The following is a 23,609-nucleotide window of genomic DNA, read 5'->3' on the forward strand; positions in this document are numbered from 1 at the left end:
GTGGTGCAGGCGGCAGGACCCAGGGGAGGTAGCATCAGACTGATGCTGTAAGATTCTGATTTTTTTGTGGACCCGGGGTGGTGATAGGAGCAGACACAGAAGCAAATTTAAAATAAAAAGGTGGAATTTTTAATAAGTGACTTAGTAGACATGGGAATGGCAAACGAAAAAGTCCAGGTAAAACACTAAAGTGCACTTGATAACTGTAGTGGGGTAAATGGGAGAATGTCCAGATAGTGACAGGCAGGAATAGTCCAGTATGTAGGTATGGTGAGCTGTAACAGAATGCAGGCAGAGGTAATGAAGTCCAGCTGGGTGCAAGTGGAGGCAAGGTGCAGGGAAAAAGCAGGTTCAGATACTCAGGCAGGGGAAAAGGTAAATGGAGGGTGCAGGGTAAGTCCAGCAGGTTGGAGCAGGCAAGGTACAGGCTAGTAGCGCTTCCAAGGAGGCAGATAAGGCACAGGTACTCTCTCAGCTGCAGCTGAGAAAACAGTTGCACTGGCAAGGAAGGAAGGCTCTGGACCTTCCTAAATAACTAGTGCCGCACTGTGACTGGCTGGAAAGAACACATGACCCACCAGGATTGGACAGCTTGAATCACATGGCTGCAGGCAAGATGGCGGCGCCCATGCCAAACAGAACGGAAGCACCGCCAGGCCTCACCCTAGTGACAATGTGCCCGCACAGAACCACGCGCAGCCAATGCCCCTCGCCAGACACCCCTCGCCACAATGCCCTCACAGGTAATACCCGGTGACCACCATGCCGAGAAATCCTGGCCGTGACAGATGCAGGCTTGGATCTGAACGATCCGTGATACCTGTATCTTTGTATAAATAAACACAGAAGCATGGACAGGATCAATGAGATCGATCTGTGTTTCTGTTTAAAAATAAAACCTGTGTAAAAAAAAAGAAAAATGGCGTGGCCCCACCCCCCAGAACCAGGGCCGGCTCAGAGCCCAGTGCTGGTTGCGTTTCGTATGGGGGACTCCTATGTCATTTGTCCCCCGTATTTTGGCAACCAGGACTGTTTCTGAAAAGCCTGTTGCTGGTTGTGCTTCATACAGGGGACCCCTACGTCATTTGTCCCCTGTATTTAGCACAACCAGTACTGGGTCTTCAAAGCCCAATGCTGGTTGTTGTCTTTGGGGAGGGGGCCACGCCGTTTAAAAAGAAAAAAAAATATTTACACAGGTTTTTTTTTTAACTAAACACAGAAGCACAGACGGGTCTCACTGACCCGTCCCTGCTTCTGTTTATTTATTTAAACACAGATGCAGTTATCACGGATCTTCCAGATCCAAGCCTGCATCTGTGTGCAGCTACCTCCCCCGGGTCCTGCCGCCCACACTGCCGCCGCTACAGTCTGCGGATCCTGGCCGCAGCTGATGCCCGCTACCACCCGGGTCCCGGCCGGTCAATGACCGCTTTTATCCTCAAAGGCCCGGCCCTCCATACCGCCCGCAAAAGGCAGCCATCTTACTGCACCCAAGTGACGCTACAATGACTATACCTGCTGGACTCGTGAGGTAATAGTTTAAAAACTGTAACTTTCTCAAATACCTGAACCCCAAAAGGCCCTAGTCTGGAACAATTACTACCTAATAAAACAAACCCCAAGTCTAAATTTGCCCCCTGCCCTGAATTATGCCTTCCCAAAAATCTCCCATAGAGAACAGCAGAAAAGTGGTCCTAACTCAAGAGTGTCAGAAAAAAGTGACAGTTGGAGATTTAGGCCCTCATTCAGAGCCGTACGCTCTGAGCAGAGCGCACGCTCTGAATGAGGGCCGCCCTCCATAATTCTGGAGCGTCCTCCTGGACGCTCGTATAGCTGTGGGTCACCACCCACAGCCTATACGAGCGTGCAGTTTGATGGCCGCGATGGTCGTGACCATTGCGACCATCGAAACTGCGAGCCGGAGCCTGCGGTTGAGGTTTTCAACCGCAAGGCCCGGAGTGATTTTGGCTCTATCAGAGCCAAAATCACTCCCACTGACATCACTAGTGATGTCAGTGGGCCGGCTTCTGACGGTAGGCGTTCCCTTGGGAACGCCTACCGTCAGGGAGGCACGCCCACCAAAGGGGGCGTGCTGTCAATCAACATCGACAGCACGCCCCCTTTGATCAGACACAACGAGCGAAGGACTTTCCTTCGCTCATCGCGTCTGGCGCATGCGCACGACGGAGCTCCCGCCGTCGTGCGCATGCGCAGTGCACAACATCGACCCACCTGTGAGCGGACAGCCGCTTGCGAGTGGGTCTGAATCAGGCCTTTAGTTTACTCCCAAATCCTCATTTTTCTTTTTTTGCCCTGAAATTTGGCATGCAGCCCTGAGTGACAGTTCTACCCACCCGTCCAAAATTTCAGCCCAGTAACTCCAATAACTTTTGAGGTGTAGCTCTTTAAACACCCTGCCCCCGCCCTTTGGAATTCTCTATGGAGAATTCCGTGTTTTTCGATTCAGCCTTAATATAAGGGCACGACTGTGGCCTTATAATACATATTTTTTTTAAGTGTATTTTTTTATGTACCTGCAAAATTAATTGTGTGTTTTTCTGTTTTATCTGACCTTAACAGCATGTAAAAATGGTGTCAAGTTTTGGAGAACAATTTGCAGAAGAGAAAAGTTTCTCTTCTCCATAAATAGCATGGAAACATAGAATTTGACAGCAGATCAGAGCCACTTGGCCCATCTAGTCTGCCCCATTTTTAAACATATTGATCAACCCTTATTGATCCTTACTTCTTCCGAAGGATATCCTTATGTCTATCCCATGCATGTTTAAATTGCTCTACTGTCTTAGCCTCTTCCACCTCTGATGGGAGGCTATTCCACATGTCCAATATCCTTTCTGTGAAGTAATTTTTCCTCAAATTTCCCCTGAACCTACCACACTCCAGTTTCAGAACATGTTCTCTTGTTCTAATACTTCTCTTTCTTTGAAGAATGTCACCTTCCTTTACCTTGTTAAAACCCTTTATATATTTGAACGTTTCTATCATAGCATAACTGATCACTCCCCATTGAAACCTATTGGGGCTATATCACTAAGAGAAGGTTTTTATGTGTACTAAATAGAGCCTTTAAGCTTGCAGCCCAAATCATGGGTCTTCTGGTTTATGTAAGTTGTACACTAACATAACTTGTACCACCGTAATGAAATGCAGTTTAAATTAATTACACTCCCCTCATTCATGGAGGCTGGCATACAGAATGGCTGGCTTATAAGCCGCACACTAAAGGTCTTATACGAATATATTGTATATAGGCTTGATAATAATTTTAATAGATACATAGGGCGGGATGTACTGTAATAAGGTGTGAGTTTTAGTGCAAGTACAAACTTGCACATTTTCATTTTGAAGGATTGAGAATGTAATAGGGTGCAAGTTTGCCTGGCATCCGAGTGCATGGAAATGTTAAATCTGGAACTTCATCCAGGCTCCAGCAGAGGTCAGATAGGGACCCTTAAATCCTGGTACCTTACAGTAAATACTGGTGAGAAAATCAACACACGTACAGACAGTTGTGTTTATAAAGAATTTATCCAACTTTATATAATTTTAATCAGCAGAAGTTGCTTATGCTAACTATTCACATCACTGTGCGAATAAGATGCATCGCACGAAAAGATGCTCGGTGCTACCAAGTCACACCTCGGCATTGTGCGACTAGAAGGGCTGTTTAGAGCTCAAGGAGGCTAGATTTATCAGGGCACATCTGTATTTATATATAGTGTATGTATGAAGATGTAGTCAGCATCCTGGCATACGGGAAACTTACGTTCTAATTGCCTGCACAGGACAGCAGTCAGGATCGCAGCACCAGTATACTGACCACCGGCACCCCAAAGGTAAGTATCGGGGGTTAGGTTAGGGATTATGGTTAGGCACTAGTGGGAGGGTTAGGATTAGGCAGTAAGGGGGGAGGGTTAGATTTAGTGTGCGGGGAGGGGTAAGGGTTAGCGGTAGGGAACTTGCTTTTTAGTGTCGGTATTCTGACAGCCGGGATCCCATACCCAACCCGTGTGTGTATTAATATATATATATATATATAAATATATATATATATATATATATATTAATCCTATCTGTTATTTTTTGCTTCTTGCAGGTGTACAAATCCAATTTTTTTTTTATTTAGCTTTTCCAATCCTGTAAGAACATTTTCTAATGGACACATGTACAGTTGATTTATTCCTTATTCATTGTTTTAACTACATAGCGTAGGTCGACAGGTGCATATAAAAAGAACAAAAGAAAGCCCGTCACTGTATATATTGATGATAAGGCAGGAGAAATAAGTATGGACTGTCTGCAGTGGCAAGGTAACACAGGATTTCATGGTCATTTACATATATGACAAATACACAGCAGGATTCTAATGCGCAAATTCTGACCATTTTTCTCCCGTATTTAACCTGAATCCCCCATCAAGACATTTTTGCTGACCTTTTAATATTTTCCTGTGCAATATATATTCAGTTATAAAGACATGAAAATAAGAATAGTGATTACAGACAGTTTGTAACTATACAACCATGTTAATGGGGATGTTCTACAAGACAAGATAGAATAAAATAAACATAACACTAATTGAAATTATCTTCAAATAAGATGTAAGGTATCTGATTGTCATACATCACATATAACAGTCTGCTGGTAACCACATGACATGTGACAAACCAGTACTGTGACCTCACAAAGGCCTATTGTTGCACACATGCTCTCCTACTTAAGGTGATACATAGTCTACAGAGACTCATAACCTAATGGTAGGCTGAACCTAAAGGTATTTATAACCGAAGGAGACGCATACTTAAGGCTATTCTTCATTTTAAAGCGTGACAATTTCTACGATTGTTGGCGGACAGGAAGACACAACGCTGCTGCTGGAAACCATGGGAGTACAGAAGCGTTGCCTTCTTCTTTGTGTCTTATATCTTTTCTGTAGAGCAGATGTATATGATTGTTGCTATAACTGTCTAGTGACACCCGAGGATAAAGCAAGAATTTGCCAATATGCCAATAACTTGGATAAGATGGATGCAGTTGAATGCCTGAATACAGTAAGAAAAGGATTTCAACCCATGGATGAGCTTCTTCTACCATATTTACAGATGATCAGAGTTAGAGAGTATCTGTTAAGCTTTAATAAAACTGTCCAAGAGATCCAGCCATCACTTTCTTCAAAAGATTGGACAGCGGCTTTTGAACACAAGATAAGATCTTTGACAGACGGTGTGAAACAAATTATCTTGCAGAATCCAGCTGAAAACTGTATATCCACCTGCGGTCTTCAAAAAGCGGCACGTGTCTTTAAGTGTGATGAATGCACAGTGGAGGACTGTCAGGTACCTGTGGAGTGTCCACTTGAAGACATCGACGTATTAGAGCTGACAGAGGCAAACATTTATTGCAGCGTGCCCTTTCCCCTTCCTGAGTACATAACCGTAACATGGAAGTTTGCTAGAAACATCCGGGTGACTGATATGAGCTACTTCACCAGTATTTATACAGGACCAGACCTGCACATTCTAATTGAGCCTACGCGATCATTCCACCAGGGGACATATGCTTGTGAAATAAAGGATGAGGATAACGATGTAATAGCAGAGTCCTTTTATTACCTGAAAGTGACCCGGAGACTAGGAAAGGAAATTGCAGAGCTAGAGAATATCTTCGATGACGTCCTGCACTCAGACATCACTGTTGAGCCAGAGAAGCCAACACGGGAACACATCAGTATAGTAGATCTGATTAAAAATAAAATATCAACGAGTATCCCAACCTGCATCGCCATCACTGCAGTGATCGCACTGATCTGCTTTTTGCTGACTGTAATGATAATATTTGCATTTCGCTATGCAACTAATGTTGAAAAAGAACCTGGCGAAGACTTTGTTTGACCGACATGCGTCATTCATCAACACCTGTTATTATAAGGTTTATCCCACAAAGACTGTTAGCTTTTAACATCCTGGCATAGACTCTCTCACTACAAGATCCCCGGGACCTGATCTAGTCTAGGCCACGTTATCTCGCTAGACTGCAGCACCAAAAATTACATCAATCCCGGAAGACACTGCGACCACCTGGCGAGGTGCCGCATTCTCTACTAGCGGCTCATATAGCATGGGCTGCCCATCTAGTCTCCTCTGCAATTGGCAGAGTCGAGCCCGCAAGAGACACGCTCCCTCATTCTGCACTGGAGACAGTATTCACCCTGGAGGGCACTGCGGAAGTTGAGTAAGTGGCTGTATAGTCAGCACCATCGACTGCAACCTGAAGAAGGAATCAACAAGGGAGCAAGAAGATTGACGATTTAACACAGGTGGGACCTCACCAGGACTTTATAACCCACATTTGCTGGAGGTGAGGGACGCCCACCTCTATGCCTGGTATATCCCATATGGTACCCCTTTCCATGCTACTCCCCCATCATCCTTAAAGCACTGTGACTCTAATAAAAGGGATTTTCTTTATACCATTTTCTGTTATTGTTTATTTCGTTACATTATCTTTAATAGCATATATTTATTGGTCAAATAGTCACACAGTACCTTGGAATTGAGTATTAAGGGGCACATATTAATTGCAACATTTACAACTAAATTGACAGGTGCAGGTCATCAGGTTTTTTATTATTGTTTTTTCCAATGGGAGCACATGGGACCTCCCCATCTAGATCTGCAGCCACCATTTACAGTGACCGCTGGTGGAACCCCTACATTATTAATATTGTTGAATTAAGTACAAATACAGGCCTACTCCTCCTCGGTCAGCAAGCCTGTGCCCGGGGCTTTAGAGTGAGCCTAATATCCCTGCTCCGATCTGCCATCCTGGGGGAGGAGTACCCACCCGACAGCTGCTGTACACCTTGGCCATGCTTGGATCATGGTAGATGATAGGTATCCAGATTTATGTGGAGCATCTATAAAGGTAAGCTTAATGTTGTTATAATTGTTCCTGACAAAAGTTTGATTCATAAACTGAAACGTTGAAGTTGAGGTTCTTGTGGACCCATTATTGAAATTTTAGTGTGAGTGCAGTCTGCCTGAAGTGTTTGGGCACCCAGAACGCTGGTGTCTTATATATATATGTGTGTGTGTGTGTGTGTGTGTGTGTGTGTGTGTGTGTGTGTGTGTGTGTGTGTGTGTGTGTGTATATATATATAAATATGCATATATGCATTTGTGTGTATATATAGCGTCCTGCCCGATTTCAAAAGAACAGAATGGGCACTGCCCATTTGGCAGTGCCACGCTGAAACAACATGGCGTGTGACATCCCCACCCGTAGGCCGCAGTGTCCCGCAGGTGTGAAAAATAGTGGTGTAGCGATCACCGCTGGTAAATAGATGCGCGCGGCATCTATTCAGAGACAGGAGAGCTTGGGGGCAGCCCTGCATGTCCGTAAGTACCAGGCACGCCCCAAAGCATCCCCCCATCCCCCATTTCTAGAGCTTTCAGTCTCCTTTCTAAGGCTGTGACCGCAAGGGGTACGCGCAATGAAAATTAGGTTTGCCACGTGCCACAGAGTGTTATCAAATTTTGGTCACCACATGACCTATTTTGTTCAGACAATGAGACATATATATATATATTATATATATATACAGTCAGGTGCATAAATATTGGGACATTGATAGAATTTTCATATTTTGACCTCTATTCACCACCACAATGGCTTTGAAATGAAACAAACAAGATGTGCTTTAACTGCAGACTTTAAGATTTAATTTGAGGGTAATTACATCCAAATCAGGTGAACGGTGTAGGAATTACAACGGTTTCTATATATGCCTCCCACTTTTTAAGGGGCCAAAAGTAATGGGACTATCAACTCAAAAGCTATTTCATGGACAGGTGTGGGCTATTCCCTCATTATTTCATTATCAATTAAGCAGGTAAAAGGTCTGGAGTTGATTCTAGGTGTGACATTTGCATTTGGAATCAGTTGCTGTCAACTCTCAATATGAGATCCAAAGAGCTGTCACTATCAGTGAAGGAAGCCATCATTAGGCTGAAAAATCAAAACAAACCCATCAGAGAGATAGCAAAAACATTAGGTGTGGCCAAATCAACTGTTTGGAACATTCTTAAAAAGAAAGAACACACCGGAGAGCTCAGCAACACCAAAAGACCCGGAAGACCACGGAAAACAACTGTGGTGGATAAAAGAAGAATTATTTCCCTGGTGAAGAAAAACCCCTTCACAACAGTTGGCCAAATCAAGAACACTCTCCAGGAGGTAGGTGTATATGTGTCAAAGTCAACAATCAAGAGAAAACTTCACAAGGGTGAATATAGAGGGTTCACCACAAGATGTAAACATTGGTGAGCCACAAAAACAGGAAGACCAGATTAGAGTTTGCCAAACAACATCTAAAAAAGCCATTACAGTTCTTGAACAACATCCTATGGACAGATGAGACAAAGATTAACTTGTCCCAGAGTGATTTGGAAGAGAAGAGTATGGAGAAGGAAAGGAACTGCTCATGATCCAAAACATACCACCTCATCAGTGAAGCATGGTGGTGATAGTGTCATAGCGTGGGCATGCATGGCTGCCAATGGAACTGGTTCCCTTGTATTTATTGATGATGTGACTGCTGACAAAAGCAGCAGAATGAATTCTGAAGTGTTTCGGGCAATATTATATGCTCATATTCAGTCAAATGCTTCAGAACTGATTGGACGGCGCTTCACAGTGCAGATGGACAATGACCTGAAGCATACTGCAAAAGCAACCAAAGAGTTTTTTAAGGCTAAAAAGTGGAATGTTATGCAATGGCCAAGTCAATCCCCTGACCTGAATCCGAATGAGCATGCATTTCACTTGATGAAGACAAGACTGAAGGGAAAATGCCCCAAGAACAAGCAGGAACTAAAGACATTTGTAGTAGAGGCCTGGCAGAGCATCACCAGGGATGAAACCCAGCGTCTGGTGATGTCTATGCGTTCCAGACTTCAGGCTGTAATTGCCTGCAAAGGATTTGCAACAAAGTATTAAAAAGTGAAAGATAGATTTCGGATTGTTTAGTTTGTCCCATTACTTTTGGCCCCTTAAAAAGTGGGAGGCACATATAGAAACCGTTGTAATTCCTACACCGTTCACCTGATTTGGATGTAATTACCCTCAAATTAAATCTGAAAGTCTGCCATTAAAGCACATTTTGTTTGTTCCATTTCAAAGCCATTGTGGTGGTGAATAGAGGCCAAAATATGAAAATTCTGTCAATGTCCTAATATTTATGCACCTGACTGTGTATATATATATATATATATATATATATATATATTCCATAGACAAAAAAACTTACAGTTTCACATGTCCCATTAAGGCTTCTTACACATAGGCCCATATTCAATATGTTTCGAACCCGCAATACTTTTTCGCCTCCCGCCTTACTTGAAGTAAAGAAGTTTAGAACTTCATCTGTTTATTGATTTATTACTAAGGAGTGCCGCTGCTATCACTTTCTACATTATAGTTTTTTGTTACTTGCGGAGGGCACCCGAAAATCACTGACTGAGGAGGAGTGCCAAGCTTTATGCCATTTTTTATATATATATATATATATATATGCTGAAAAATAAGAAGACGTATGGTATGTCATGCAAAGGTATGTCATGCAGCTTTTCCGTAAGCAGGCTTAGATCTTGCTTGAGGTCTAGCAGGCCGAGAAACACTGAAGCCTGTGCATCTGGGATGTGATACAGATTGCTAGCAGAATCGGGGTCTTAGCTGGAACCGATGGAAAAGCTGCATGACATACCTTTTTTTTTTGCCCATGAGTGTCTGCCTTTTCATTTAAGGTCCATATAAGAGGGTACCTGTCTCCGGAATCTATTGGCAGTTGTTTCCTGACCATATGAGGGAGACCTGGACATCAGATAAGCTTTATTGAAAGTTTTTGTTTGGTACGCACATTACTTATTTTGAGCACTATTTGCTGTTTTTTAAAAACTACACTATTAGGCGCACGTCTTCTTATTTTTCAGCACCCTTGTTTACCCGTTGCCATACGGATTATTAGAAGATTGCAGCCACCTGTTATCATCAGGAGTGTTTTTTTTTTGCAATTCACAAATATCACAAAGAATTAATTGGTGACATTGTTTGTCACAAGACTATTTACAGTAGGGATTTAAAAAAATTGTGCGCCAGTATTTCTATATCTATATATATATACACACACATACTGTATAGACATATACCGTTATATATACATAGTATATATATATATATACACAATTATACATACACAGTATATACAGTACATATATTGTATACATGTATATATGCAATTAAAGTGAGTGCCACCCAACTGACATATATATATATATATATATATATATATATATATATTGACTGGAAATGAATGTTATTGAGGATAATAATACTGTAAGAACAAAAACAGGCCCAAATGATGTAATTTTAGTTGATTTGTTCAATTAAAATCAGATCTAAAACCAAAGACAAAACGTGTGAGGGTGGTTTTGGCAAAACCAAAACACGTCGACAAATTAGAAAACCAAAACACAGGGGTCGGCGCACATCTCTAATATTAATATATAAATATATATATATATATATATACACACACATATACACACAAACACATATACATCAGCAAATAACCTCTGAGAGGGACCAAGTTTCAATAATCGCAAAAGATTAAGAGAAGGCACTCTATACCATCTTCTCTAGAAGGTGAAAGGGTTTCATTCACCACTTTTATTGCGATTGGCTGCTGCTGATTGGCTGGCTGCCGCTCCACGAGCTGTGATTGGCTAGCGGCCGGCTCCATGTTTTAAATGCCATCGAAACTCTTTTCTTCTCTGGCTGCCAGTGCATTCCACCAGTGACGTGCGGTACCACACATCACTGCATTCTACTCCTCTGCAGCTCTGCTACCCGGGCCCGGAGTCCCTGCAGCCGCCCTCCCCTCCGATGGCGGCCCTCCCTACAATCCAGACAGGGGAACTAAAGTACTGTTCCCTCCTTTTCTGCACCCTAATAATAGCCCTCCCTACCCCGCACCCTAACCCTCCCGATAAGTGTCTAAACCTAACCCTCCCCCTTAGTGCCTAACCCTAACCCTCCCCCTTAGTGCCTAACCCCAACCCCTCCCCGGTGGTGCCTAATCCTAACCCCCCTGTCTGGAGCATACCCCTAACCTTCCCCCTCCCGCAGCCTAACCCTAACCCCCCCCTGCGGGTAACACCTATCCGGCCCCGCTATACTTACAATCGGCATGACGGAAATACAGCTTCGGCACCTCCAGCCATGTTGGGATTCTGGCACCGGTGTTCTCACGCTGATCGGGATTTCGGAAGCCAGCATGCCGGCTGTCTGATAAATATAAATATAAGTTAAAGTCCGCACTCACGTCATGACTGAAATGTCAGCTGGGGTAGCTGCAACCGGATATGGAACCGATTTATCAAACCGACCACTATTGAGTGCCACTGGTATCCAAGACCTATGGTTTGCCACGGAATGAATGGAATTACTTACATATAGAGAGAACGGGCACACTGAGCAGGTGCTGGTTTGAATTACAGGGACCTGGTCGCTTCCAGTTTTATTTCCTCACTTCTCCACATTATGGATAGCACTGGGCATGTGATGGACGTTGCTGGTGACACATTTGTTCTATTCTGCTAACAGGGCCGAAACTAGGATTTTTGTCACTCGGGACAGTAATTTGGCACTCCCAGAAAAAAAAACCCACAAAAAAACAAAGAGGACGTTCTTCTGCACTCCCGAAAAGGGTGTGTGATTTCATGACACAGTAATGCCCCTTACACATTATGTCACACTAATTAATGCCCCTTATAACACATTGTGCCATACAGTAATGTCCCTTGTAACACATTATGCCACACAGTAATGGACACATTATACCACACAGTAATGCCCCTTACACGTTATGCCACAGTAATGCTCCTTATAACACATTATGCCACATAGTAATGCCCCTTAAACATTATGTCACAGTAATGCCCCTTACACATTACGTCCTTCCCACTCCAGCAACCTCTTTCCCTCCTTCTCCCACTCCAGAAGCCTCTTACCCTCCTCCTCTCACCTCCGACAGCCTCTTACCTTGTCCCCATGTGCCTGCATCAGCAGGTGTTGATTTGGAGCCACACTGGCAGGAAGCCATCTGCAGCCCTCGAGAGACACAGCCCTGCCGTCATTCTAATGTGGCATTGGTCACGAGCAAATTGGAGCTCACGGACCGATAATTGCTGCTGATTGGCTGCCAGTCTGCAATCTCTGATTAGCTCACGACCAGCGCCACATTAAAATGAGGCAGTGCTGTGTCTCTCAAGGACTGCGGGCGCTGCCTGCCAGTACGGCTCCAAATCAACACCTGCAGTCACCCGGGCTATCATATCCATGGTGCCTCCCTCAATCCCGACATCCAGGGCACGTGTCCCCCTAGCTCCCCCCCCAGTTGCGGCCCTGCTGCTCACTACGTGATCGGTGTACATCTTGCAGCTTGACACATGGGAATCTATAGATGAAGTGGGTGAGACCTGATTTACTAAACATATTGATGTGTTGTTTACATTTACGGTGTTATCAAATATTATCTATCTAGATCTATCTGAGCGCTCGCAAGCAGGTCGATGTTGGCCCAGTGCGCATGCGCACGAGGGAGCCGGCTCCCTCGTGCGCATGTGTGAGACCTGGATAGTGACGGCCAAGCCGTCGCTCCAAGTCTCTCTACAAAGGGGGCGTGCTGTCGATGGTGAGTGACAGCACGCCCCCTTTGGTGAGCATGCCGGGGGCGTGACTGGCCTGATAGAGCCGAAAGCACTCCAGGGCTTTCGGCAGATGAGACCCTACCACAAGGGTCTCGTCGCAAGCCCGATGGTCGCAATGGTCTTGACCATCGCGACCATCTTTTTTGACGCTCGCTATAGCTGTGGGTGGTCACCCACAGCTATGCGAGCTCTAAAATTCAGAGGGACGGCCCTGATTCAGAGTGAGAGCTTTGTCAGAGCGTCCGGCTCTGAATCAGGGCCATAGATTACATGACAAAGACTATGGACCTCATTCAAAGTCGATCGCATGCTGCAAGCGATCGCTCTGAATGAGGGCGGCCACTAACTTTTTTAAGTGCCGCCTCCTTGTCGATCGCTAGACTGTTGGTTAACACCCACAGCTCTAGCGACCGACAAGGGTGATGGTCGCGATGGTCAAGACCATCGGGGCTTACGACCAGACCCTAAGGTTGGGTCTGGGCTCTCGTAAGCCCCAGGGAGCTTCCTGCTCTGAACGAGCAGGAAGTTCCCCACTGACATCAGCAATGATGTCAGTGGGGCCGCCCCCAAACGTGCCTGGGCCAAACTGGAACGCCTCCGTTTGGCCAGGCACGCCCCCTGCCCGCCCACCAAACGGGGCGAGCTGTCACTCAACATCGACAGCTCATCCCGTCTGGTGCGAAACCCCTAGTGACGGAGCGCCCGTCATGCGCATGCCCAGTGGGGCAACATCGACCCGGTTGCGAGAGCTCAGCGCTCGTGACCGGGTCTGAATGACCCCCTGTGTTTCCATAGCAACCAGCTACTTCATTACCTTTGAATGGACAGTTAGAGTCATACTGATATATCTTGAATCAGAGGCGTAGGAACAAAAAAATTCATGGGAGCACAAAAGGCCAGGGACTACTAATGGGCCTGGAGCCCCCGTTTCTTGCATGTGGTATCTTGTTTTACCACAGTTGTAACAGTGATTGTACCATGGGCAGAATTATGGGAGACAATGGAGGCGCCTGCCGCCGGGCTCCAGCACTGAAGGGGCACCTCCTCCAGCGCCCACAATATACTCACCACACTTGTGGCTGTAACTATGTACCTGGAGTGTACTGTCACGGTCGCCCAATACATGGCACCTCTTCCCGGCACCTGAGAAGTCACCATACACTAGTGCAGAGCTCCGTGTCAGACGATCAGCTGCCGTCTCCATCTATCTATAGCCTGTCCCTACTCATTGGTGTCGCTGCTCCTCAGCAGCTTATGTCAGTGTGACATGTCCAGCGCCCCCCTCTCTGTCTCACTCCTCCCTGTTGGCAGCCCTAGCCTCAGCTCGGACCCATGCAGCAGTCCCGGCGCATCCCCTCACCAACAACTCCCTGTCCCACTCCTCCCTGGTGATAGCCCTAGCCGTGGATCTGTGCACTAGTCTTGGGGCCCCCACACACCCACAACTCTCTGTTCCACTCCTCCCTGGCGGCAGCCCTAGCCGTGGACTCATGCAGCAAAGTCTTGAGTGGCTGGCCCAGGATTATAAGCACAACTGCAGATCTTCTTCCAGGAGCTGGATGTCAACAAGAATGCATCAAACTGAGCTGCGGGTAAGAGAGCATGGCAAGCAATTGCCTGGGGCACCAGCGACTGAGGCTGGGGGCAGATCTTTGGTGGAGCAACTTCCCGGCATGTGATGCAGTCGGCAACAGACTGGGCATTTTGTGATTTGTAGTCCCACCACAGTGGCAGTCTTACAGTATCTTGATTTAAACTCCTCAAAGCCACCACATCAGGTGGTTTTCCCCTCCATCAGGAGTATCAGGAGGGCTCCCCATCCCACATCAGGTGGTTTTCCCTTCCATCAGGAGTATCAAGAGGGCTACCCATCCCACATCAGGTGGCTCCCCTCCATCAGGAGTATCAGGAGGGCTACCCATCCCACATCAGGTGGCTTTCCCCTCCATCAGAGGTATCAGGAGAGTATCCCATCCCACATCAGGTGGTTTTACCCTCCATCAGGAGTATCAGGAGGGTTCCCCATCCCACATCAGGTGGTTTTCTCCTCCATCAGGATGGTTCCCCATCCCACATCAGGTGGTTTTCCCCTCCATCAGGAGTATCAGGAGGGCTACCCATCCCACATCAGGTGGTTTTCCCCTCTATCAGGAGGGCTACCCAGCCCATATCAGGTAGTTTTCCCCTCTATCAAGAGGGCTCCCCATCCCACATCAGGTGGCTTTCCCCTCCATCAGGAGGCCTCTGAGCCTCATGCTAATTGCACCACACAGGTCACAATCTTATCTGTGACTAATGCATACAGATGTGTCCACATACAACTATCCTCCGTGCGACACATAACACGTGAGCGCAGAGTTACTTTGTGCAAATTTTTCCCTGCGAATAGGGCGCACAGCAGCTTCTGCTGATTAAAATGATCTGTGGCAGGCCTATATTCTGTGTGTGACTGCGGGTGTATCTGCATGTGAAATGCTATGTTACAGGGTCAGTGGCTGTGACGGGGCACCAAATTATAACTTGCCTCCGGGCACCTAGGATGAATTTACGCCACTGGAATGTACATACAGTATACAAAGACTCCCAATCCTATGTTAATTTTCGTCAGTGTTTCTGGGATTAGCCAACCCGTTTCATTGGTTATTTTACTATAAACATTTATTTATACGTTATTAAATAAATATTATTCATATTAACTACCAATTAGAGCAATAGCTGTTAGAAATATAGGTAAATTCAATTGTTTATCATAAAAATGTACATGTCTCATAGTCATTAACCTAGTTTTTATTCAGATTTCGTTGACAGCCTGATCTTATTTGATTGGGAGTATTCTTAAATCTATAGTCACTGCCTCACTGATTATGGTATGTGCTATAATGGTATAGTATGTGCTACGAACTGGCGAAAATGTTCCATTGTTGTATAACTTACAAGAACAGTCAGTGGGAATGCAGCTTCCCGGTCTCGTGTGTCTGCTTATGCTTACTGCAAATTATGATAGCAAAATGAGAGGGGCTTCGAAGAAAGAAAAAAAAGCGTTTGCAAGAAGAAAGTGTATGCAGAACACACATGAAGATACTGTAACTTCGTTTTTGGTAAACAGAAACGACAACAGTTGGCGAGTTCAAATAAAGAATATAACAATGTGGGAATACTAGTGATGGAATTTGCAAAATGTAGGAATATTATGAATGGGTAAAATCCAGTGTTATTTTTATACTGTAGATACACAATGTAGACAAAAGTGATTGGACACCCCCGGCGCAAGCAAAATAAATACCAAGTTCCAAATGGCCACTAATGTGGCGGTTTCAACAAGAACACTTGGTAGGGAGGCCCATGTACTTGCAGTCCTATGGAAACAACAAATGTTTTTCTCAGGATGGCAAAGCCACCTGTCATGTTTTCAGGGTGACGCTGGACTGGCATACAGAAAATTTGGTAACCCGTATGGACTGGTCAGCTCAGAGTCCAAATCTTAACCCCACTGAGAGCCTCTGGGATAAATTCGAGCAACGGGTGCATTCTAGGCCAACTCAACCTTCTTCGGTGTCACAATTGGTCACTGTACTTAAGGCGGATTGGCAAACCATAAGACCTGCTGTTGTCCAGGAACTTGTGGACAGTTTGCCAAGAAGGGTGTCTGCAGTAATCTCTGCACGTGGTGGTCCTATATCAATAAAATCTTGTTGATCTATTTGCTGTCAGTGTATAATCACTTTTAATACACAGTGTATACTGCTCACTGTGTATAGAAAAGTTCAAACAAGAATGAAATAACAGAACAGTAATTTAAATATATAAAATATATTACTAACCTTTGAAAAAAAGAGCTTGAAGTAATACACAAAGTGACAGATGTGATGTCATCAGTCATATCACACCCACCCCTGTCAGATCCCACAATGCTAATTACTGTACATGGTAAATTCTAAATTGTGAGTCATTTAATACCAAGGATGACAGACATATACAGAATTATCTGTGATGTAGTTAGCATTTCTCCATTCATTCAACACACTTTAAAAAGAAACAATACCAAGTATTCTTGCTTTCACTTGAATTAGTCAAAATTAATGTAATTTGTAACTGATCACATAGGGGCTGATTCATAGTTTCACACATCTCTTTTTATGTGGAGAGCCAAGCAATATGGGCAACTACAGACAATTCAGAGTGGTAAACCTATTGGTCGCATCTCCACTTGCAGCTGACTGGGTGTAACTGGGCAGGAACTAGGTGATTGCACATGGGCTATGTGTTCTGAGGGGGGTTGGGTATGGGATACCGGCGATCGGGATGCCGCCGGTCAGAATACCAACAGCGGCATCCCGACAGTCAGAATTCAGACAGCATAAGGTAGGAAACCTAACACTAACCCTTACCCCTACCCCTCCCTCCCCGATGCCTAACCCTAACCTCCCCCCTAGTGCCTAAACCTAACCTTCCGCTCCCTAACCTTCCCCTCCCCTTAAACCTAACCCTTCGTCCCTAACCCTCCCCCTAGTGCCTAACCTTAACTCCTAACCCTCCCCCTAACCCCTGATACTTACCTTCGGGATGCCGGCAGTCAGGATTCCGGAGCTGGGATTCCGACGCCGGTATTTTGACCATCTACATCCCTTCTGAGGGTGTGCAGACAGAAATGCAGACAATGGGCCTGATTCAGAGTTGTACGCTAATCACATCTCTGCTATGTCTTTGTCTGCAATGGCAATGCAAACTTATGCTAATGCCGCAAGAGGCGTATTGTGTAAATAGACTCCCCTGCACTTTGTATAGGGCTGGTGCAAATGCATGCTAATAGTGATGACAGCTACTTTCACAAGCAGATGGACAGGACCAGTGCAGCTCCATAGATGCATGCAACTCTACATACGCACAACAATCTGTATTTATTTCTATGCAGGGAATGCAGGAGCACTTGTAGTCTCATAATTATACAGTACTCGCTGCGAGTTTAAAAATCTTTTGTAGGCATTCATCATGCCTCCCTAACAAATGTATCACTTCCGAAGAGCTGCTCTTTTTGCGGTGTCTGTCTCCCATTCCTTCTTTGCGGCCGCCGGAGGTGTTGACACCCCCGCCGCCTCCTCACAAGCTTCCCCCGGGGCCCCTGCAGCACAAATTTCCCCCCAGCCCCGTGCAGAAGAGCACAAGAGGGAGCCAGTGACAGCCAGAGACGCCAGAGGTAAGTAAATAAAGCAGAAGGGATCTAAATCCATCCATCTGCTGCACAAGCTGCCATGTAAACGACAGCTTGTGCATGGTATCGCATGCTGTATGCCATCTCAGAGTGGTGTACAGTATCTTGCATTTCTGATCTGTGACAATGGGGGGGGGGGTGGCTTGAGGCAGAAGGTTTGGTTTCTCTGAACCCGGTGGCTGAATTCCAATGGACATTCTGAGAAACCATAAGGTTGTTCAGAAGTTCGATGATGTGGCCAGTGCCTGCTTGATGGTGCGGCTTTGTGTGCACCACAGTGGATTAGAGCTGCAGCCGGTGGGCATCTCAACAGACAGCCCATTGGCTGCAGCATTAGCATCATTTTGCAGTAGCAGCTGACAGCTACTGCTTAGCATCTCAGGGAGATTGCTAGACTCTTCAGGGAGTTAGGGAGATTGCTACTATTTCAGGGAGTCGGGGAGAGTTGGTAAGTATGCTCATAAAGTATCTAAAAGTGCAACTGAAATGTGCACAGTGAGTTCATTAAAGAGCATAGAACCAAACTTCAGAGAATGTATGTCCTTATGCTGAAAGGAAAAGTCTGTGTACCATCCTGCAAGCAAGTTATACCATGTAAATGAGCACACTCCAATGCTTTATCCCATTTAATTCATCTAGTAAAATTAAATCATTTTTTTTTACTTCAGTGCAAAAGAATGTGAGCTGCACTTACTACTATTACACCCCCACAGACATCACCATCTTAATCTGCAAATCCACATGCTTCAAGGTAAAAAATGGTTGAAATTTGCAAATTACAAAAGTAGGCAGCTCAGATGACATATGTCTACATTCTACATGTCTCCAGATGAAAAAGGCCCTTAATGACACAAAATTAAGGTTTGCTCAAATATTCACTTGCACTGTGCACAGTATATGATTATGTGTATAATCATTTTAAATAGCCATATAAAACACAATATATTTTTTTAATTATAAGGTGCCACATGTGTTCCGTAGCATCACACAAGAGGACAAACCTGGCAGCAAGATGCATAAGTTCAGATTAATACACTCAGTGGGCCTATATCAACTCACATAGATACTGATGTGTCCTGCTACATCTTTGTCGATCACGCTACAAACGTGCGCACGCATTGTGCCATGAGATTACCCGCAGCAGCATATGCTACGCTATGGCGCGCACTGTGATCGCAGCATGCATTCCTATGGTGGCATAGGTCCGAAGGCAGTGCGCGTATCCGCTCTCAGGCACACAACTCGCGCCATGTGTGCCGTGATTTGCTGCGTACACAGCAAAGATGTAGCAGGACATATCTGTACTGTACATAATTGCTGTGTGCAGTTAGCAATTACAGTGCCTTGCAAAAGTATTCACCCCCCTTGGCTTTTTACCTTTTTTGTTACATTACAGCTTGTAATTTATTTATTTTTTTAATCTGTATTTTATGTGATGCATCTGCACAAAATAGTCTAATTTGGTGAAGTGAAATGAGAAAAATATATATAAAAAAGAATCTTATAAATAAAATAGTGAAAACTGGCATGTGCATATGTAATCACCCCCTTTTGGTATGAAGCCCCTCAAACGTTCTGGTGCAACCAATTACCTTCAGAAGTCACATAATTAGTGAAATGAAGTCCACCTGTGTGAAATCTAAGTGTCACATGATCTGTCAGTATAAACACACCTTTTCTGAAAGGCCTCAGAGGCTGCAACACCACTAAGCAAGAGGCATCACACCAGGAAGACCAAGGAGCTCTCCAAACAAGTCAGGGATAAAGTTGTTGAGAAGTACAATTCTGAGTTGGGTTATAAAAAAATATCCAAATCTTTGATGATCCCCGAAGCACCATCAATTCCATCATCATCAAAAGGAAAGAACATGGTACCACAACATACCTGCCAAGAGAGGGCCGCCCACCAAAACTCACAGACCGGGCAAGGAGGGCATTAATCAGAGAGGCAGCACAGAGACCAAAGGTAACCCTGAAGGAGCTGCAGAGTTCCACATCAGAGACTGGTGTATCTGTGCATCTGACCACAATAAGCCGTACACTCCATAGAGCTGGGCTTTATGGAAGAGTGGCCAGAAAAAAGCCATTACTTAGTGATAAAAATAAGAAGACACGATTTGCATTTGCCAAAAGGCATGTGGGCGACTCCCCAAATGTATGGAGGAAGGTGCTATGGTCAGATGAGACTAAAATTTTACTTTTCGGCCACCAAGGAAAATACATATACATATATATATTACATATACATATTGTGACAATAATGACATAGACCGGGTAAAATCCATCAGCAGCTTTATTTCTCACCACAGGCAGGTACACAAAGTTTCACAGGCAAGATGTTACACAGTCCTCCAAACAGCAATATTTTCTTCAGTGGTCTCGCAGGTCGAGGATTCCTAACACTAGTCACCCCCGAGCCTATAAGCTGGGCGACTATCTCACCGTCAGGATCAGTTTCCCCAGTGTCTCTGCAGGTCTTAAACCAGCCTCACACAGGTGTCTGTAATCAGCTGCCTACCAGATTCTGATTGAGGCAACACCTGAACTGGACATTACACATTCCTAATGCCTTTAGTCTGCCAACCCTGGGAGATCTGGATATTCCACATTTACTTCATGTGGAATTATGCTGTCCCTGTCACAATATACATATATATATATATATATATATATATATATATATGTATATATATATTAGGGATGTGCAGGCTCGGATAGGTTTGAGTTTGCACATTGAGTTCGGATTTTTCCCTCCAAAAAAACGGAACTCAGAATGAGGCTAAACGTCATCTTGATGATGTTCGTCCATGTAAGATGACGTTTAGCCTCTTTCTGAGTTCCGTTTTTTTGGAGGGAAAAATCAGAACTCAACGTGCAAACTCAAACCTATCCGAGCCTGCACATCCCTAATATATATATATATTTAACCACAGCCTAACCCTAACCGCAGCCTTACCCTAACCCTGAACTCAGCCTAACTCTGACCCTAAACGCAGCCTGACCCTAACATGGACTGTCGACAATGTGCCTGTCAACATTCACAATATTGATATTATGACAATGTCAATATTATGACCATGTCGACATTTTCACTATCAACATATTATGCATGTTGGTATTAAGATTATGTTGATATCTAACTACACAGCTAATGTAATATATGTATACATTTCTCATAAAGGGGCCTATTCTTCATACCTTAAAATTCTCTGGAGGTATTTAGGTTTAGAACTCGCATGGAGTTCTACCTAATTACAGGAGGAATTCAACATTCCTCCTCCTCCCTATAAGTATCTATTCCAAAAATCTGTCATTTTTGCGATGACAGCTTTTCATGAAATAGATAGTTTTCCCTGCCTGCTCTAACTTACCGCAGCTGGAATCTCTGCTGCGCATGCGCTGTTACATCTGTAAAACCAGCGCATGCGCAACACTAGCTACAGCTGCGGTAATTTTGTGTTCCCCTCACACCAATCCACTCGCCTCCCCCCGTCCCCGCACTTACCTGCCCGCTACAGCGCCTCCGGCTCCGTCCTGCTGTGCTAACACGTGGTCTCCCAGCAGCACACAGTACAGTTTAGAAAAAAAACAAAACTTTTTTTTCCTCAACACTTTATTGGGTTCTGCTGGGAGAACATGTCTCAGAGCAGCCACCGGAGCCAGAGGACGGACCAGAGCGTCGGAAGAAGATGCCGGGGGACCTCACCAGCTGGAAGCAGGTAAGTGTCACCTGCTATTCGCCACCTCACAGTGGCGAATAGTACCTCCATCAAATTCCTAAAATACATAATTTTCGGACTTTGATGAATACCATAATTTCCATATCCCCTACTAATGTATGGAGAGTGTGGAAAGTAACGCAGGGGGACTTAGCAAGGAGATATCAGTGATATCTCCTGGGTTAAGTCTCTTCATGAATACTAAAATAACGTTAATTAAGGAAAATTTCTGTAAAAACTTTATTTTAGTGTTGATGAATAGGCCCCAAAACCTCTAATTATACAATTATTTTTGCACATTTAGCACTTTATTAATAAGCTGCTCAGGTGATTCTCAAAATCTACAAGTGTTTTCTCTTCACTGACATACTGTATGTATCATTGATCACTTCCACAATGAATCAGCTGGTGCTTTGTGCAAAACACACCTAGAAATGTTACAGTACAGTATGTACACACACCCTTTCTCCACCATCACGTCACTTGCACTTTGTTTTTAGTGATTACATTCTTATCAATGACATCCTTGGCATAAGTTTTTCAACTTTTAATAAACCTCTAAATAATCTAAGGACACAGACACAAGACTTGCCATTTCAAATTATTTTCAGATTTATTTAAACCATATCAATAAAATGTTATATTATTTTCAGATTAATAATTAATGTTAGTACCGTGATGGACCAAGACAGATGATATAGAATGTAACAAAAATTTAACACCCACCATTCAAATAAACCCAAACATTGATGTTCAACTCTCTCCGATATAACTTAACACACCTAGACGGGCTTGTGTTAAATTCCCAGTACGGACATTGTACTGGCCATCATAAAAACACAGGAGAGCGCACCCACTAACTAAATAACAACTCCAAAAACATGCAGCCGTTCTACTGCCACCGCAAAACATAAAAACCACAGCAAGAACATAAAAACTAAGGCCCTCATTCAGAGCCACTCGCTATTTGCGGTCGTTCGTTCTAAAACTAGGGGTGGCTATTCAAATGAACCGTTCGCTGTTTGCGGTCTGTTCACGCCTCTAGGTCTGAACGAGCGAACAAAACTTGCGTTCGTTTTTTGGAAAAATACGCCCCCTGGCCGCTCGCATCCTACGTCATGTCCGCTATTTATTAGATTAATCGAGTACATCGACAAGGGTATGAACTGCTCGCTATTCTTGGGGTTGGTGTTTGCTACCACAATTTTGCGAGCAGTTCTGACTATAAAATAACCCAGTGACGTGGTCCATGACGCTGCTGTTTTAAATATGCACACCCATAAAACGCCCGTTTTGACCTTTAAGCACGCCTGCGTTCTGATTTCCACTCCCCATTTTCAAGCACCTTCCCCTGTTACCACCCACATACGCCTCTTTCTGTCACTCAAAATAGCAGGCATTCGCTATTTTGCGAGCACATGAATTTCGGCCGCACTGACTGGTTAGCGCATGCGTATAACGATCCGTACGCATGCGCAGTTGGGCTAACATCGCTCGGAACGAACGAGCGGCCGCTTACGAGCGGCTCTGAATCAGGCCCTAAACCTATGCAGATCCACCAAGGGGTTTAATTACGCTCAGCAGAGTTACCTGGCTTGCCCTTCAATTCTTTAAATAACTATAGACCAGTGGTTCTCAAACTCGGACCTCAGGACCCCACACAGGTCACGTTTTCCAGGTCTCCTAGCAGGTGCACAGGTGTATTTATTACTCACTGACACATTTTAAAAGAGCCACAGTTGGTGCTAATTATTTCACTTGTGATTCTGTTAGGAGACCTGGAAAACATGCACTGTTTGGGGTCCTGAGGACCAAGTTTGAGAACCTGTGCTAAAGCCAATAATAAGGAGATATATACCCACACTTAAAAAATAGATAAATGGAAATTCCTGT

At 44.6% G+C, this 23,609-nt stretch overlaps 2 protein-coding genes across 3 annotated transcripts in view; one reads left to right on the forward strand and one right to left on the reverse strand.

The window, feature by feature from the left end:
* ANK2 (ankyrin 2) overlaps positions 1 to 23,609 on the reverse strand; it is a 696,877-nt gene that overhangs the window by 314,469 nt on the left and 358,799 nt on the right. The window lies entirely within an intron of this gene.
* LOC148504794 (sperm acrosome membrane-associated protein 6-like) lies at positions 4,905 to 5,912 on the forward strand. Its single transcript, XM_088448419.1, has one exon. The coding sequence runs from the start codon at positions 4,905 to 4,907 to the stop codon at positions 5,910 to 5,912; it is 1,008 nt and encodes a 335-aa protein (XP_088304545.1).

This window comes from Taudactylus pleione, unplaced genomic scaffold (genome assembly GCF_031769625.1).
Source record: "Taudactylus pleione unplaced genomic scaffold, aTauple2 ptg000454l, whole genome shotgun sequence".
Classification (NCBI taxonomy): domain Eukaryota; kingdom Metazoa; phylum Chordata; class Amphibia; order Anura; family Myobatrachidae; genus Taudactylus; species Taudactylus pleione.